General features: G+C 36.8%; 1 protein-coding gene across 14 annotated transcripts in view; it reads right to left on the reverse strand.

Moving 5' to 3' along the window:
- The window catches only part of abi2.S (abl-interactor 2 S homeolog), a 35,709-nt gene that overhangs the window by 10,063 nt on the left and 8,303 nt on the right, over positions 1-17,343 (reverse strand). For 4 of the 14 annotated variants that reach the window (XM_041577664.1, XM_041577663.1, XM_041577670.1 and 1 more), the window contains exons 2-6: positions 10,637-10,804; positions 9,030-9,206; positions 8,225-8,242; positions 1,902-1,999; positions 363-512 (exon numbers count right to left, since the gene is read on the reverse strand). In XM_041577664.1, the coding sequence (XP_041433598.1) occupies positions 363-512; positions 1,902-1,999; positions 8,225-8,242; positions 9,030-9,206; positions 10,637-10,804 (611 nt within the window). 14 annotated transcript variants of the gene reach the window in all.

Below are 17,343 nucleotides of genomic sequence, written 5' to 3' on the forward strand. Positions count from 1 at the left end.
AACTGTCAAATATGAATAAGACAGAAATTATGGATGAAAAAACTCCAAAACAGTCACAATACAATTTAAAAGAACAGGCAGGGGCTTGAAACTACCTTACATGCTCTGTAGTAGTGAAGGAGTTCAGCAATAAAAGGTTTATAAATTAGATGCCTCATTTTCTGTTCTGAATAATCAAGAGTAAAAAAAGACTGAGACACATAGGAGTGTCAAATTCAGCTGAGAACCTTCACAAGATGTAAAAAAAAAAAAAAAAAAGTTTTTTTGCTCGATAGTATCAACTTAGAATAGTGTTAAAATGCTGCTTTTTTCTCATTTTAGGAATCTGCCAATAAAAAAACTGGCACAAATACTAAAAATACCTGTATGTGCGGTTCCTCTGGTTGACTGAAGCTGTTCTAACGGGGCTCTGTTGCTGAGGGGGAGCCATGTTACGTGTGGGGCTTGGTACATAGTCATTTGGTACCACAGGGGGACGCACAGGCTCCAGTGTGCGATAGGGTGAGTGTCGCCTTCAAGAAAAAAATACATAGATAAAAAAAATAAAAGCAAAAATGTGAACTTCCATTGTGACATCCCAAAACGTGAGACGCCAGGACACCTTATTCCTACTTGTTCTTTTGAGAAGATTTCAATTTGAATAATTACCAGCGATATTAAAGAGCTGGAATAAGAAATGCCTTCCTTTCATAAGCACTCACCTTTGCTTTAAAAACTTTTCAACCCCTTCACTGCTAAACAACTGGCAGAGCATTGGTTAAAAACGGAGGCAACATTCAAATTTGAATTCCGACAAACAAATAAAAAAAAGTCACTTGAAGAAAGTACTTGCCATAGATTTATTAGAAAAATGATGCGTTTTTGCGAGGGTGTTGAACTAGTAACCTATAAGTCAGGAACTAGTAACCTATAAGTCAGGAACTCAGACCTAGTTTATATTTACAAACTTAAAAAATTAAGTCTTCCAAGAAGTCACTAATAGTAATTTATTTTTCTTAGTTTGGCTTCAGTTCCCTACTATCACTTATCTTTATTGTCAGTTGTGTTAGTTATATTAGCGCCATCTAATTGCCTTAACGGATTACAAAATCTAAGTACCCAGACAGGTTTTATATTACTTGAATCACACTGAGACAATCTGAAATCCTGCGGCAACTGTAAGCAGAGCAAAAGTGGTAGTTGTGCTAAAGGCGATGTTCATATGCAGCTCTGTAGTTGGAACATCCAAGCATGGGACACCTATGTTTTAAACTAGAAATTGTCTAAAACATAGAACTATTTTTATGTCTGTTTTGTGAAGCAGAGGCACATGTTTAAGTCTATTTTTAACCAACTTTTTAAACAGTTTCCTAGTTTTCAAATTATAGTTATAGGGATGCAATGGTAAAAATGACCCTAGCAACTAAAAGCAGCACAAATTCTCAACTGAAGAGCTGTTGCACTACATTACTACTACTAATTAGGTAGCAGGTATTTCCTTCAATGCTTTTTTACACAGAACAGTTATTGGGGGGGAAAAAAAAGAAACATCATGCACATAAAAGACAAAACTATTATTTCAGTTGGAAACAAATGATCTGAAAAGTTTTCAAGCAAGTATGAAGACTGTTACCATATTTAGTCCTATATATTTAGACACGATTGCTTTGATAACATGGAGGAATTAAAACGCACCAAACTCTTAAGAGTCTTAGCCTACTTAAAGTTTTTCTGCCACTAATCAAGTAAAACATGTCATAGTTAACTACTTGTAACAGTCCATATGTGTTGGGGGAAAAGAGTTAGGGGGAAAAGAATTTTTCAGGAAACTGGTTAAACTGGCAGTATAGAAATGTGGGCATGCATGTTAAATTGGCTAAGGGATCATTTTGCACCGGACACAGAGAAGTTGCCTCACTTACCCAAGAGTTCCTTTGCCAGTCATTGGCGGACTTGGTGGCTTTTGGGTAGGTGGTGTGGTACGAGGCAGCCCTCCCATCTTCATGTTTTGTGTGCTGACCTAAATAACGCATTAAGGAAAATGAGCTGAAAGTATCTACAATGAAAGGGGTTGTTCACCTTCCAAACACTTTTTTCAGTTCAGTTGTTTTCGAGTTGTTCACCATAAACAAAGACTTTTTTCAGTTGCTTTTCATCTTTTATTTTTTATGGTTTTCCCAAGATTTAAGTTTGAATGTTCCTGTCTCTAGTGTTTCAGTCTGGCAGCTCAGTGATCCGGAGCATTCTGAACTGTTACAATTTGCTATCATTAGTGGATACATTTCTCAACAGCTTCTTTGGATTATTAGCAACTATTGTATCAATTCTAACAGCTGCCTTTAATGAAACTCAATCCTGCTCAGCAGGGACAAAGATGACAAATGTATCAACTAAATGTATCAATTTAGAACAGTTAAAGAGTTGGTGACCCCCTCCCAGAGCAGCTTTAGAAGGTGAAAAATGAAACTTCACTATGGTGAACAATCAATAAAAAGCAAACAGGTCAAGAAAAGACATGTTATTGCAACAATGCAGATTGAAAGCCAAAATTTTGTTGCAGTGATTACTTTTGAGAACTACTCATTACTTTTTTCAGCCAGCTGCAGGCTGAATGAACACTTAAAGCAGGGGTCCCCAACCTTTTTTTTTTATCTGTGAGCAACATTCAAAAGTAAAAAGAGTTGGGGAGCAACACAAGCACGAAAACTGTTAGTGGGAGGAGCCAAATAAGCGCTGTGATTGGCTATTGATAGCCCCTATGTGGACTGGAAGACTACAGGAAGCTCTGTTTGGCAGTACACCTGTTTCTTATACAACCAAAATTTGCCTCCAAACCTGGAATTCAAAAATAAGCTCCTTCTTTGAGGCCACTGTGAGTAACATCCAATGGGTTGGGGAGCAACATGTTGATCACGAGCTACTGGTTGGGGATCACTGATTTAAAAAAATCATCTGATTGGTTGCCATGGGTTGCTACCCATGTGCAATTTTGCCCAGTGTTTATAAAGGATTCCCACTATGTAGTCAGGTGTATATTTAAGCTATTGCTTTTTAACCACTGAAAAATAAAAAAAAGTGTAAAATTGCCTTCTCCTATCCCTTGCCTTTATTTACAAAATTAACATGTTCATGATACAAATAATATTAGCACCCTGCTTTCGCTGAAAATATATTTAAGTGGAGTCCTATTGGTAAAGGGGCAATTCTTAGTGTATTGTATACCATGTTATCCCAATCACTTATGAACACAAACCCATATTTAATATTACTGGTTTTAATGGTGGGCACAGATACAAATAAAATTAAAATAGATTGCCAAAACATGATCAATGTTCTTATTCTATATCCAGTGTCACCAGAACAATACAAATTACATGCATTTTGCTTCAAAGCCTCCCTGTTACTTTTAAGCCTTTAAAGGTAATGTACAATCTCCCATGTTTTACAGGTAAAATCAGAGCAACAAGTACTATTTATTGAGGCTGAATCCTATATAATCAGGTGAGGCAATACTGATAAAAGGCAGGTTTTGTAGCCATCCAAAACATCAAGCATTACTCATGACAAATCTAAAATCGAAGTGGTTTGTTCCGACAACTTGTAACCCCATTCGATGGAAACTCTCAGGGTTATTATGCTTCTGCTGCTCTAGCAAAACTTCTTGTTCACCGTAATGAAGAGAGGGCTGTAAAAATAAATTCCACACCTCTGAGTGGCAAAGTGGAAATCCATAACTGCACATGGAAACTGGCCATGAAATTGCAGGGCATAATCAGGTTATTTACTTGTCAGTGCTAGATCAGATCTAGTCTTAAACAAATGCCTTAAATGCATTGAATGGAAATTAAAGTACAATAATAACTACCTGAGGAAATGTAGCCAAAACATGTGATATTCTATTATATATATTATTACAGGTGGTTATAAAACCTCTTGGATTGAATACTAGCTAGTGAATCTGACTAGACTAACACAATACACTGTATTAGTTATCCTACAATACCTGTTCACCACATGCAGTTTCTAAGTATATATTTAACGCATAAAATTTGGGAAAATATTAGAATAAAAGGTGCAATATAGATAAGAAACGTTTGTGGTTTAATATAGTCGTGAGATCCTTAACATATTGGCCTTCCGAGTGTATTGCCCTTTTCCTTGTACTTTAAGGAAATGTGCACTGCTATGCCATAAAGGAGAAAAAAAAATAAAAACTTTACTTCTGTTATCGTAGTAAAAATGGAAATACATATGGCATATTTATCAAAAATCACATTTTTGAAATTCAAATTTTTCTTTACATTGAATGGGGGGGGGGAATCACCTAACTTGAATATGAGCTTATTTCTTAAAAAACTTGACCAATTAAAAATGTGAAATTGCATTGTACTACTCATTTTCAATGGGAAAAAAAAACGGAACTATTTAAAAAAAATTTGCTTACATTTTGTTTTGGATAACTGCTATTGACTCGCCAGCTTTGACATGCCAAATTTTTACATGAATTTGTCAGCTTTTGATTTGTGGTAAAAAAAAAAAAAAAAAAAAAACATTAAAAAATCTGCCCCCAAATGTTCACGTTAAAAGCAATATTTCAGCGAAAACACAGAACACCGCTAGTAACTACATCAGGTACCAGTGTAGACATTGCTAGTTACAGGTTTAGCAATAGGATAAGATTTACCTTTATGGGAAGGGTACAATTCAAAGTACCAAATGACTCCCAATGTCTTAATAATAATGTCTTATTATTTATGACCAGGGCTAAGATTCTGGTTAGGATTTAGCCCTATATCAGCACTAGGCAGGATCAGGATTCTGATAAATCTTAGGGATCCTGATTCAGTTCACTAAAAGGGGCAGTTCACCTTTAAAGGGATATTGTCATGGGAAAACACGTTTTTTCAAAACGCATCAGTTAATAGTGCTGCTCCAGCACAGTTTTGCACTGAAATCCATTTCTCAAAAGAGCAAACAGATTTTGTTATATTCAATTTTGGAATCTGACGGGGCTAGGCATAGTGTCAGTTTCCCAGCTGCCCCCAGTCATGTGACTTGTGCTCTGAAAAACTTCAGTCACTCTTTACTACTATACTGCAAGTTGGAGTGATATAACCCCCTACCTTATCCCCCCCCCAGCAGCCAAACAAAAGAACAATGGGAAGGTAACCAGATAGCAGCTCCCTAACACAAGATAACAGCTGCCTGGTAGATCTAAGAACAGCACTCAATAGTAAAAACCCATGTCCCACTGAGACTGATTCAGTTACATTAAGTAGGAGAAATAACAGGCTGCCAGAAAGTAGTTCCATCCTAAAGTGCAGGCACAAGTCACATGACTGGGAAACTGATAATATGTCTAGCCCCATGTCAGATTTCAAAACTGAATATAAAAAAAATCTGTTTGCTCTTTTGAGAAATGGATTTCAGTACAGAATTCTGCTGGAGCAGCACTATTAACTGATGCATTTTGGAAAAAACATGTTTTCCCATGACAGTATCCCTTTAAGTTAACTTTTAGTATGTTATAGAGTGGCTAATTCTAAGGAACTTCTCATTATTTATTCATTTTATATAGTTTTTTTTTTAATTATTTGACCCCTTCTCTCTTACCAGTTTTCAAATGGGATTCACTGACCACATCTAAAAAAACAGTGGTAAGGCTAAAATTGCTACTTTTCTCCTATTCATAGTACAGTCTCTTATTCAATGTGATGCATGTTGCTAGGGCAAGTTGGACCCTATCAACCAGATTGGTGAAATTGCAAACTGCTAAATAAAAATCTAAATAACTCAAAAACCACAAATAATAAAAAATGAAAACCAATTGCAAACAATCGCAGAATATCACTCTCTACATCATACTTAAAGGTGAACAATCCTTTAAACATCAAAGTTCTACACAATTCAATACGACCAATTTTATTTACAGATGCAAATTAGGATTTGGAAATATGTTTCAAGAACATTCAGTATTCAGATAAATCCAAAAATGAGGCAATACACTGTGGCAAAGCAGAGTAAAAGGCTTGCCAATAAATACTGTATGTTTAACCACAACCAGATATTAATTTAAGGCAGATTTAATAAGGTTTGAATTGTATATTCAATTCGAATTTTCTAGTTGGATTTTTTGGTCATAAATTCAAGTTATGATTCGAATAATCCAAACCCGAATTCGAGATTTATCATACCTTGATCCTCGGAACAACTCAAATTCGACTATTCGCCACCTAATTCCTGCCGAGATTATGTAGAAGTCAATGGCAAAGGTCCAGTGACCCATTTGACGATGTTAAGAGCTTCCTAACATTCCAGTTTTTTCAGAGAAAATAACTCGATTCGAATTTAGTTGCATGAGATTCTAATTAGTTTAGAATTCGATTCAAGTTTTCAGGTTGGGAATATTGGTTCGAGTTTTAGACTTTTGAGTTTTTACATAAACAACCCCCCATTCAAGTTGTGAGTATATTTGAATTTCATAGAGTAAAAAAAAAAAAAAAATCACAAATTGACCTTTGATAAATCTGCCCCTTAATTTCATGAGATAATGAGATAAGTCAGAGTTGTAACTGGTTTGTAGTGGATTTATTCACTTTACACAGGACAAAGGAAGAACAACTAAAGGTGGCCCTATACTGAGATCCACTCGTTTGGCAATGTTGCCAAACGAGCGGATCTCTCCCCGATATGCCCACCTTGAGGTGGGCAATATCAGGATGATCCGATCGTGGGCCCTACGATCGGATCCCAACAATGGCTAACAGGCGGTCGGATCGCGGGACCGCATCAACAAACAGATGCGGCCGCGATCCAACAGGATTTTTAGTCCCGTCCGATCGACATCTGGCCGTCTTTCGGCCAGACATCGATCGGAGGGCCCCATACATGGGCCAATAAGCTGCCGACTCGGTCTGTCGGCAGCTTTTATAGGCCCGTGTATGGCCACCTTAAGGAAGACTTGTCACTGAAATAAAAAAGCCAGCGTCAAAGGCACGGGAGACAGACAAACAGGCAAATAGGGTAATATTGTTTTGCGATGTTGCCACCTCTTGTGTGAGAAACAGACCAATTGTTTCACCATATGTGTGTTACCCTCATTTGATATTGACCTCCACCATAGAGCCGTTCTTTGCGTTCGTTCCTCGTGTGCGATGCTGGGCGCCTTCCAGTGACGTCACCTGCCTTACGCGTTTCGTCTTGCGACTTCTTCAGAGGCTTGATTTCTACTGCGCATGTGTGAATCTCTCTATCCTGCACGTTACACAGCCCGCAGCCACACGCGCTACTAAAGACATAAAAAAAGACTTTTATGTCTTTAGTAGCGCGTGTGGTTGCGGGCTGTGTAACGTGCAGGATAGAGAGACGGAATAAAAGATTCACACATGCGCAGTAGAAATCAAGCCTCTGAAGAAGTCGCAAGACGAAACGCGTAAGGCAAGTGACGTCACTGGAAGGCGCCCAGCATCGCACACGAGGAACGAACGCAAAGAAGCTTCTACACCTTCCCAAGTTATTCTGACCCTCTTGGGATTTTCTTTGTGCGGACGGGTGCATACAGGGGGAGCCTCCAGGAGGATGGTGCATAGATATGCTTTCTATAAACTTTTGCCATGTGAGTGCATTTTAAGCTTTGTTTTTAAAAAATGAAAAAGGTATTTTTACACTATTCGTTGCTGCATGTTGATTTACAGTTTACACAAGGAGAAGCGCTTCATGATTTTACGTGCAAGCTGATATTCCCTGTTTGTGAGTATCCACCTAAACAAGTTTCTAAGGAAAGTTTTTAACTCTTTGGTGGAGGTCAATATCAAATGAGGGTAACACACATATGGTGAAACAATTGGTCTGTTTCTCACACAAGAGGTGGCAACATCGCAAAAAAATATTACCCTATTTGCCTGTTTGTATGTCTCCCGTGCCTTTGGCGCTGGCTTTTTTATTTCAGTGACAAATTTGTGGACTTGGAGGGATACAAGTGGGAGCTGGCTGGGATTTGTGGACACAATTGAACCTTGGGCCTACCTTTCTTTTAGTTCACCTTAAGGAAGTGGCAGAACATTACACAGTTTACTTGTATAAACACGAGGATATCTGTTTACTATACCCTGTCCAATTTATGATTACGTTATTTGCATCAACAAAAGTAAGGAACATTTAAGTAATACAGTGTGTGCCTTCAACAGCCACCATGTATAATATTCTCTCATTACGGATTATGTAATAGATTCCTAAAAATTCTTACCTTAAATCTAAGCAACCACTTAATGCACAAATGAAGCAAATGAAAGGAGATTGAAAGGTTAGTTGGTTCTTACAAGAAATGAGAATAGATAGAACAGAAACAATTTAGACGTCTGGTACACGCATAGCACAATGCAAAGCGTTAAAGGCAAAATGTATTATGGACTGCACAAGAAATAATAAAATGGCATTCGTGTTCATGATACAAACCCCAACAAAACCAATACACAAATAATGTTCGCCATTACTGAAAGCTGTATTTGTATTCTAACCTCTGCACCGCTAGTTCAGACTCTTGAAACAATGTAGAATATTCTAAGGAAATAAGTAAATCTGAGTCTTGGCTGGAGGAGAGCTGGCTTCTGCTATGTTGTTTCAACAGTCAGAACCAGCAATGCAGAAAAGGAGAAACAAACAAAGCTTTATTATTTACAAAGACATCTACAAATAACTGTACAAACTGAAAATCTGAAATCAGTGCACATTGGAAACTTGCTTAGTATTTTTTTCTGCAAAAAACAATTTTGGGTTAAGTTATGCTAAACCTAAGATGGTTATCTTTGTACAGTGCAAAAAATAGATTTCACAGGCTGCACTGCCCTCTGTTTAAGTGATATTAAGTCATTAACAAAACCCAAATAAAAACTGTGCATGTTCCTTGCAATTAAAGGATGTGTTCCAAATTCTCTAGTTTAAGGCAAACTTTTTTATCCCATAATTACACCCATTATGTATACTATATGAGGAACACATACAAACAGTAATATATGAAAATACATAATCAAATGTTAATAAGCATGTGCTACCTTCAATCCATGTCCAGTATCATCGAGAATTGTGTAGTCAACTGGTTTACGAATATAACGGACTGGTCGCTCCAGGTTTGCAGGAGCAATTATTTTGTGCGTTCTAGAGGTGTTTTTGTTGGTTGTCAAAATTCCAATTTCCCTTCTAGCAACTTTTTCTTTATGTATGTCCACTGTCTAAAAATCAGACATTTGTCATAAAATAAACAGCATTATTTTATATATATATATATATATATGTATGGTAATAATTCACATTTACCATATAATCCTTTATCCTCAGTCACACAGGCATATTCATAAGCATTGTGTTCCAACTTAGCAGTTTATTTAAAGAGGAATTATCATAAATTTGTGGTGTGGTTCATCTCAAGACAATACGAACTTTCTAATTATAAGCAATTCAAAATTCTAGAATATTTTTATACTACTCAAGTTACTCTTCTCTATACCCCTGTCTGAACAACTGGTCTGGAGTCAGAAAGTTGGATTTTTATTGACAATTATTTAAAATAAATTGCTGGCTCCCTATAAGTGTTTGCTCCCTTTGCACAGACAATGTACTAACGCTAACTGTCCTTAAAAACAACAGCCTCCAACAGAAAGCTGAATATAGAGACAGACTGAGAAGGGGGCAGCGAAGAGTGAGGGAATCTCCTGTTCATTGATCATTGTGGCCACTTTTAAATCTTACTAGAGATTTAGAATTTAGACTTGAGATCTTTTTTAGGACATGTGTTCAACATAGCTTTTGCCTATTTTTCATTAAAAAATATAGTTTTGTTACTATTGCACCAAACAGGCAAAATTCTGAAATTTAAAGTCATATTCCATTTCCTCTATAAACAAGTCAATAGAAATGAGCAGTCCTGAATCCTTCTGTTTAATGAACTAATCCTTAGCTCAAAGCCTTACTGGCTGTAGCTGGGTGAGTAGGAAGAGGTTTATTTATACAGTAATAATGAAAATCGACTGGAGAGCAAACAAGTTAATATTTTTTTGTGAATTTATTCAGAGATGCATGGCACTTCATGTTTTGGACCACAGGGGTCCTTCTTCTGGTGTAGTTTAGTGTAATACCATGCATCTCTGAATACATTCACAAAGAAACTGAACTTATCTGATCTCCAGTGGGTTTTCATTGTTATGTGATACATTTAGCCTGGACTTGGAGAAACCAGAGCACAAGATGATATTAGAACACTTCAGTGGCATTAAAAAACTGTTTATTTATACAGAGAGCTTTTATGAAGAAAAAGCTAGAATGTGACATTTTCAAAATGTGCTCTGTTTAGCATTAGCCCTAGTCATTAAAACAATGGTGTGTATACTGCCCATTTATGAAATATCAAATACAGAAATTTAAAAGTATTTTAAATTTTCAGATTCCTGTGGTTCTTCCAAGCAGACAGAGAAGGAATAGGAGGAAATTATCACGCTCTCTGTAATGAACTACTCTTTATTTAAAAGAGTTGCTTCTTTGATCAACAAGGAGTTTGTTTACGTGGCAATGTGACATATCAAACTAATAACATTGCAACGTAAAGGGTTAAAGAAACAAAATACAAACAGTCAACTTAATTAACAATATTATAATCATTCCTTACCTGTGAAATATGATTGATGGATGACTCCATTCGCCTAAGCTGAGAAGCCTGTATGTCCAGCATCTGAAGGACATTGTTGGCTAAGGTGTTGATCAGATAAGCCACACTAGCTAAGGACTGTGTTGTATAGGCTTTGGTTTCTTCTAGGGCTCTTTGCTTGTCTGCAGACTAAGCACATATGAGGACATTATTTTTATTTTAAGGCAAGCTGTATGGAATTTATTACGTGTACTGACAGAATATCAATTTTACATTGAAAATAATATTTTATAAGTATATTACTATATTCATATTTATAAGATTTCTTAAAAATATAAAACTAATAGTGAAAATGAATTTCCTAAAACACAACGGATAATATATAAAGGCTAGAGGCCAGTTTCTGATGAAGAGAAATATTTGCTGTAAAAAGATTACTGTAATTATGCCAATTTCCTATAGCCAACAACAAACTTGAATACTACCAATGAACATAAACTGTACTCACGAAAAATACTAGAACACATTTGCCAAATGGCATCAGTGCCAATTGAGAGCACTGATCAGCAGCAAACAGCGTTTACAAGCATTTAGCTGCCACTGGAAACAGATCAACAGAAACACCATTCATTATGAAAAAAAGCACCTAGCAAAATGTTGTGTTAGCTGCTAGTTACCTGATGTTCATCTGTGTGGAAGTTATGTTGCATTATCAGAAAACAAACAAGGAAGTATATGTATGTATTTTAATAGTAAACAGTCTGTGAGTATATTGTGCATGTACTCTATGTAGATATATGTAAATGTAAGTATGAAGTAAATGAAGTTATAGAAGACAAACTCAAACTCATCTGCTAGTGGCTAAAATCCCTTATTTTCTACCCTGGGAATGACTTGGTTTTTTTTTTACAATCCAGTAAAGAGCCATCTCAGTCAATAATATCCTCCCTCTGCTATACCTGTCCTCTATTTCCTGCGGGCCTGAATGAGTGGATCAATAAAATGACAACCATCCTGTGTATGGCCTGCAGACCAATCAGTTGAATACCATACATGATTAGCAAGTGTACCCTTGCCTTTACACTTAACTTCTAATAAATCTAGCTGTACTGCTGTCTCCATCCCCTTTCTCTTTATCTAAGTTATATCCAGATACTAATCTCAATATACAACATAGATCTAAGGCAGTAAATTGCAAAAGGCAATGCTCGTATACATACTAAAAGATCTGATTTAAATTTGCACTTTTTTACTTAAATGGCAAAGGACAAAACAGGAGCAGTTTGCATCTATTATTTAGTATCCCATTTTTCATGTAAAGTAGCCAAAACTGCTTATAAAAAAAGACAGATTTAACAAATCCTTAAAGGGGACCTGTCACCCAAACATAAAAAGCTGTATAAAAAATGTCCTTTTCAAATTAAACATGAAATCCAAAATTTTTTTTTTTATTACAGCATTCATAGCTGTTGTAAACGCAATTAAAAATCTTAGCGGTCAATCAACTATTGCCTGTCCCTTCACTATGAGGTTGGCAGGCAATTACTTTCACTTTCCATTCAGCACTTACTAGTTGTCACTGCTCTCCCCACATTCCCCTCTCTTTACCATTTAATTGTGTAGCCAGGGCATGGGGATGGACATCAGGTCCCCGACTCTGGTGCACAACATGATTCTGAGATGATGCAAGGATTGCCTTAATAACAGTGTCTACAAAATGGCTCCTGCCTGCTTGCTATAATTAGGAGTTCCCAGACTGAAGAAAACAAGATTCAAATAATGTATATAGTGTAATTAAAGTTCCCTTTGCTTGACTAATGGGATAAAACAGGATTTGGAATTTTTTTTCAGCTGACGGGTCCCCTTTAAAATGACAAATTAATTTGAAAACAAAATTATTCACAATACCTGACTTACTTATCAATAAGTCTACGTGAAAAAACGATCATGCATGGCTGGGAAGGCAAAATAATCCAAGAAAAAGGAGAGAAGAGTTTTTGTGCGTGCATTCCAGCTTAATGGATTCCAGCAACAGTGACCTTTCATAGAGGCCTCAGCCAAGGTAGCTTAGGTCTAAACCATATAAAAATCCTGGGCATACAGTAAAGAGCTGGCAATCTGTTAACAGAAGTCTACAACATAAAACAATTCATTTGAGAAGAAATACTGAAAACACGACAAGATCACACAACGAAAAAGACTACTTAAGATGTGTGTGGTGAAAAACAAGCTAAGTAATATTTGTCGCAGGTCATATTTACTTCTGACAACATTACATCATGATTTACTGCTGACAAAATAAAGCCCTGATGATGAATAGGAGAATAGATAAATTCAGACTAGGATGATTTGGGAGTGAAATTATAAAACAGAATACTTACTAACCCCTCCTACTTGGGTGGGACAGGTACAAATCGTGTCCTTGAAAAAGTGAGTGGTTTGGAAAACTGGGGGTACTTCTGGCCTAAAATGTCCCACTGATTTTCAGTTCTTGGGAGTCATTCATCAACAAAACAAGGCAATTAGGGCTAAACACAATGCACAGTAGAAGTGGTCCATTTGGTCCAATGAACTACCACTTTTCCACAGAGCTAACAATTACCCTATACAGGTATGAGATCCATTATATGGGAAACCCATTATGGGAGAAGGCCATCTACCATAGACCCTGTTTTATACAAATAATCCAAATTTGTTTAAATGATTTCCTTTCTCTCTATAATAACAGTACCTTGTACTTGATCCAGACCAAGATCTAAATAATCCAAATAGGAAGTAAAATCAACCTATTGGGTTTATTTAACGTTTAAATGATTTTCTAATAGACTTAAAGGGAACCTGTCAACCAAACATAAAGAACTGTTTAATAAAAGGCCTTTTCAAATTAAATATGAAACCCAAATTCTTTGTTTTATTAAAACATCCATACCTCTTATAAACTCATTTAAAACTCTCAGTGGTCAATCATATATTGCCTGCCCCCGACTTTGGCATAGCAATTACATTCACTTTCCATTCTGTACTTCCTAGATGTCACTGTACTTTCCACATTCCCCCTCACCATTTAATTGTGTAGTAAGTGCATGGGCATAGGAATACTGTAGGGTGTCCCATTCTGGCACGTAAGATTTTGGCATGATGAAAGCTTGCCTTATTAACAGTATCCACAAAATGTCTGTTGCCTGCTTGCTGTGATTGTGATTTCTAAAACTAAATGAAACGAGATTTAAATAATATTTAGAATGTGGTTGAAGTTTATTTTGTTGAATAACATCATAAAATAGAATTTGGAATTTTATTTAGGGTGACAGTTCCCCTTTAAGGTATGAAGATCCAAATAACAGAAAGATCTGTTATCTGGGAAAAACCCCAGGTCCCGAGCATTATGGATAACAGGTCCCATACCTGTACTTTGAGCATTGCACTTTTATACATTAATGGGTCTGCAAACTATTTTTACTTTAGCTTGAACCTTACAAGATTTAATGTTACCCCATAACAGCTCCAGACATTTACAGAAGAAAAACACAACCAATGTAATCAATCAATTATTGGAAAATGCACCCAGATGTATTTAATAATCTGCCCCAGTTTGATGAGAATTTCCAGATTCCTTACACTTGCAGACAGTGCTCATTATCTATATGCAATATGGCCTGAGCAGAAACCTGCCGCTGTTTGAATTAGAGAGAAGCACACACAAAGCCAGAAACAAGATCCACTACATGTCAATGTCCTTTAAGTGATACATCTTGAAATCTTTTGCCCAACTTCTCTGTCTTCCGGGGTCATGATTCATCCTTTCACAAATCATCACATCAACAACGTGAAGGTCATCATGGAAAAAAAGGGAAGCACTGGAACTATGAGATACACAACCAAAACAATTGCAGGCCCACTTTATATTACCTAGTTGAAACAAAAGCATCCAAGGTAAATATTATACAGGTATGGGATCAGTTATCCAGAAACCCATTATGGAGAAAGCTCCTAATTACAGAATGGACATCTACCATAGACTCCATTTTAGCCAAATGTTTAAAAATTATTTAATTTTTCTCTGTAACAATTAAACAATAAATTGTACTTGATCCAAACTAAGATATAATTAATCCTTATTGGAAGCAGAACTAGACTACTGGGTTTATTTAATGTTTTAATTATTTTCTAGTAGACTAGGGGGCCCATTTACTTCGAACGATTCAAACTAAAAATTGTTTGACTATTCGACCATTCGATAGTTGAAGTACTGTCTCTTTAAAAAAAAAAAAAAACCTCGACCCCCTAGTTCGCCATTAAAAGCTACCGAAGTCAATGTTAGCCTATGGGGAAGGTCCCCATAGGCTTAGCAATCTTTTTTGGGTCGAAGAAAAATAGTTTGATCGATGGATTAAAATCCTTCGGTAAATCCTTCGACTTCGATATTCGAAGTCGAAGGATTTCTATTCGGCAGTCGAATATTGAGGGTTAATTGACCCTCGATATTCGACCATAAGTAAATTTGCCCCTTAAAGTATGAAGATCCAAATTACAGAAAGATCTGTTATCCAGAAACCCCCAGGTCGCGAGAATTCTGGATAACAGGTACATACCTGTACTTTACTTTATGTTTGCCACCTGTTTTGAACTGGACAGTTCAGTTTTGGCAGGTGCTGCCCAATTCAAGAAATACTGTTGTAGTTTTCGGTTAGTTCTGAAAAGCAACAAAAAACCTTGGCCCTGAGACAAGTCTACTGAATGTGTATATTGTTTTTGTGTGGCACAAGGATCAGATATTTTGGAGATACAGTGTGATTCTGCACATTTGTTGCAACCACAGATTGGGCACCAGAAGGAAGCTGGCTTTTGCTAAACGTACAGTAATCTTGCATTCAACAACATCACTGCTTACTTGCTCATAGTTAATGTCTTTAAAAAGTCAAATGGTTGTCTCATTTGGATTTATAAATAAATTAGTTCTAATAGAATTGGTTCTGATATCTATTCTGATATCTATTCTTCTGTAGAAAACGAAACGAAAAGGAAATGCAACGGTTTTAAACTAGGAAACACTTTCCAATGAAAAGCCAGTGTGGAAAATGCTTTGATTAGGTGAAAAAAGTTACATAGGATATAGGATAAATTAAAATTGGTGGGAAAAAGCCGGGAAAATAATAGCAATCAGAATTAATTCTTTGAAAAATAAGCCACTCACAATTTAACCTTTATCCTAGAGAGCTCAAAGCCCCCATATTTGTGAATTATTTTGTGTGACACAAAAACTGGTTTAAAACCTTACACACCTTGTTTGAGTTACCATTCAAATTTTAGGAAGAGTTACACTAATTAAAAGTGGAGAGTCACTCAGACCCACATGGAGACCATTGTTTAACATGCATAGGGACTCATTAAGGTTACAAACCTATAGATCAGGCCAAAAGTCCAAAGTCAGGCCGGGGGCCCAATTGCGGCCCTTTTTCAAATTTACACCGGCCCTCAGCCTCCATCATGAAATTAATAATAATGCGGCCCACCAGCATAGTTTGATCAGGAATCACGTAGCCGTAGCAGTCATATTTGGGCAAATTAGTAAATTAGTAAAATGATCTGAACTTGGTCTATACTGCTGCCTGTGTGCTGAAGGTGTTAGAAATAGACACGTACTGACACATAGTGATGCACCTTCTTTAGGGCTGAAGGTACGATAGACGTACTGACATGCCAGTACAGTAAAATAAATAAGTATGGCGTCACTACGTGCCAGAACGTGTCTATTGCTAACACCTTCAGCACACAGGCATTAGTAAAGACAAAGTGGCAGATCATTTCACTAATGTGCCCAAATATTACTGCTACGGCTATGCTATTCCTTGTTTAAATGAGTTAAATAATGTTAATGGTTCAAAGAATGTCAGGCTGAATGGCCGGCCCCAGGGCTGCTTCTGCCATGAGGCAAGGTGAGAGCCTTGCCTCAGGCGGCAGCAAGCGGGAAGTTACAAATTGCTGCAAAAAGCCACCTCTTTTATCTTTAAGAGCCGAACTTCCAGGTTTTAACCCAGAAATTCGGCTCCGCTAGTGCAGAGCGCTATTGCGCTTAATGCACTAGCGATACTGCCCCCTTAGACCCGATCCGACGCTAGTATTTAAGCACGGAGCGGGAGAGGAGGGGGGCGGCAGCAGCCCCAGAATCTGCACTGGTCAGCCCCCACACATTTTCACCTCACCAAATCTGGCCCTCATTGCAAAAAGTTTGGACTCCTCTTCTATAGATAAAAAAAGCCTTGCATAACAAACAAAGTGGGGCTAATTTATTATTATAGGTATTAAACTGCTCCAAAACCAGTATAGAACCTTTGCTTTCATTGTTAACATGTTAGTTATAGACTGGCCAAAAAGAATTGCTGATGTGCATTCAGCTGCCAGTACAAATACAAATGTTACTATAGAAAGACTAAAAGGGATATATATTGCACACAGCTGCATTGTGTGTTCTCTTGGTTATTTTTATTCCAAACAAGGCCAACAGTGAATTGCACTGCAAAATCACTCACTGAAAATGTGTTACATTGGAATAAAATAAAATGCTCTTTTCATATTTAACAACTACAGCTTTAATATAAAAGGCAAAAAAAAAAAAAAACAGATCACAGTACAAATGAATCATAAGACATGTATGCATCAGCAATTAATAAAATAAATTTAATATCATATAAATATTTAACAGAAAGCACTTAGGGCAATTCTTTTGT

This window comes from Xenopus laevis, chromosome 9_10S (genome assembly GCF_017654675.1).
Source record: "Xenopus laevis strain J_2021 chromosome 9_10S, Xenopus_laevis_v10.1, whole genome shotgun sequence".
NCBI lineage: Eukaryota > Metazoa > Chordata > Amphibia > Anura > Pipidae > Xenopus > Xenopus laevis.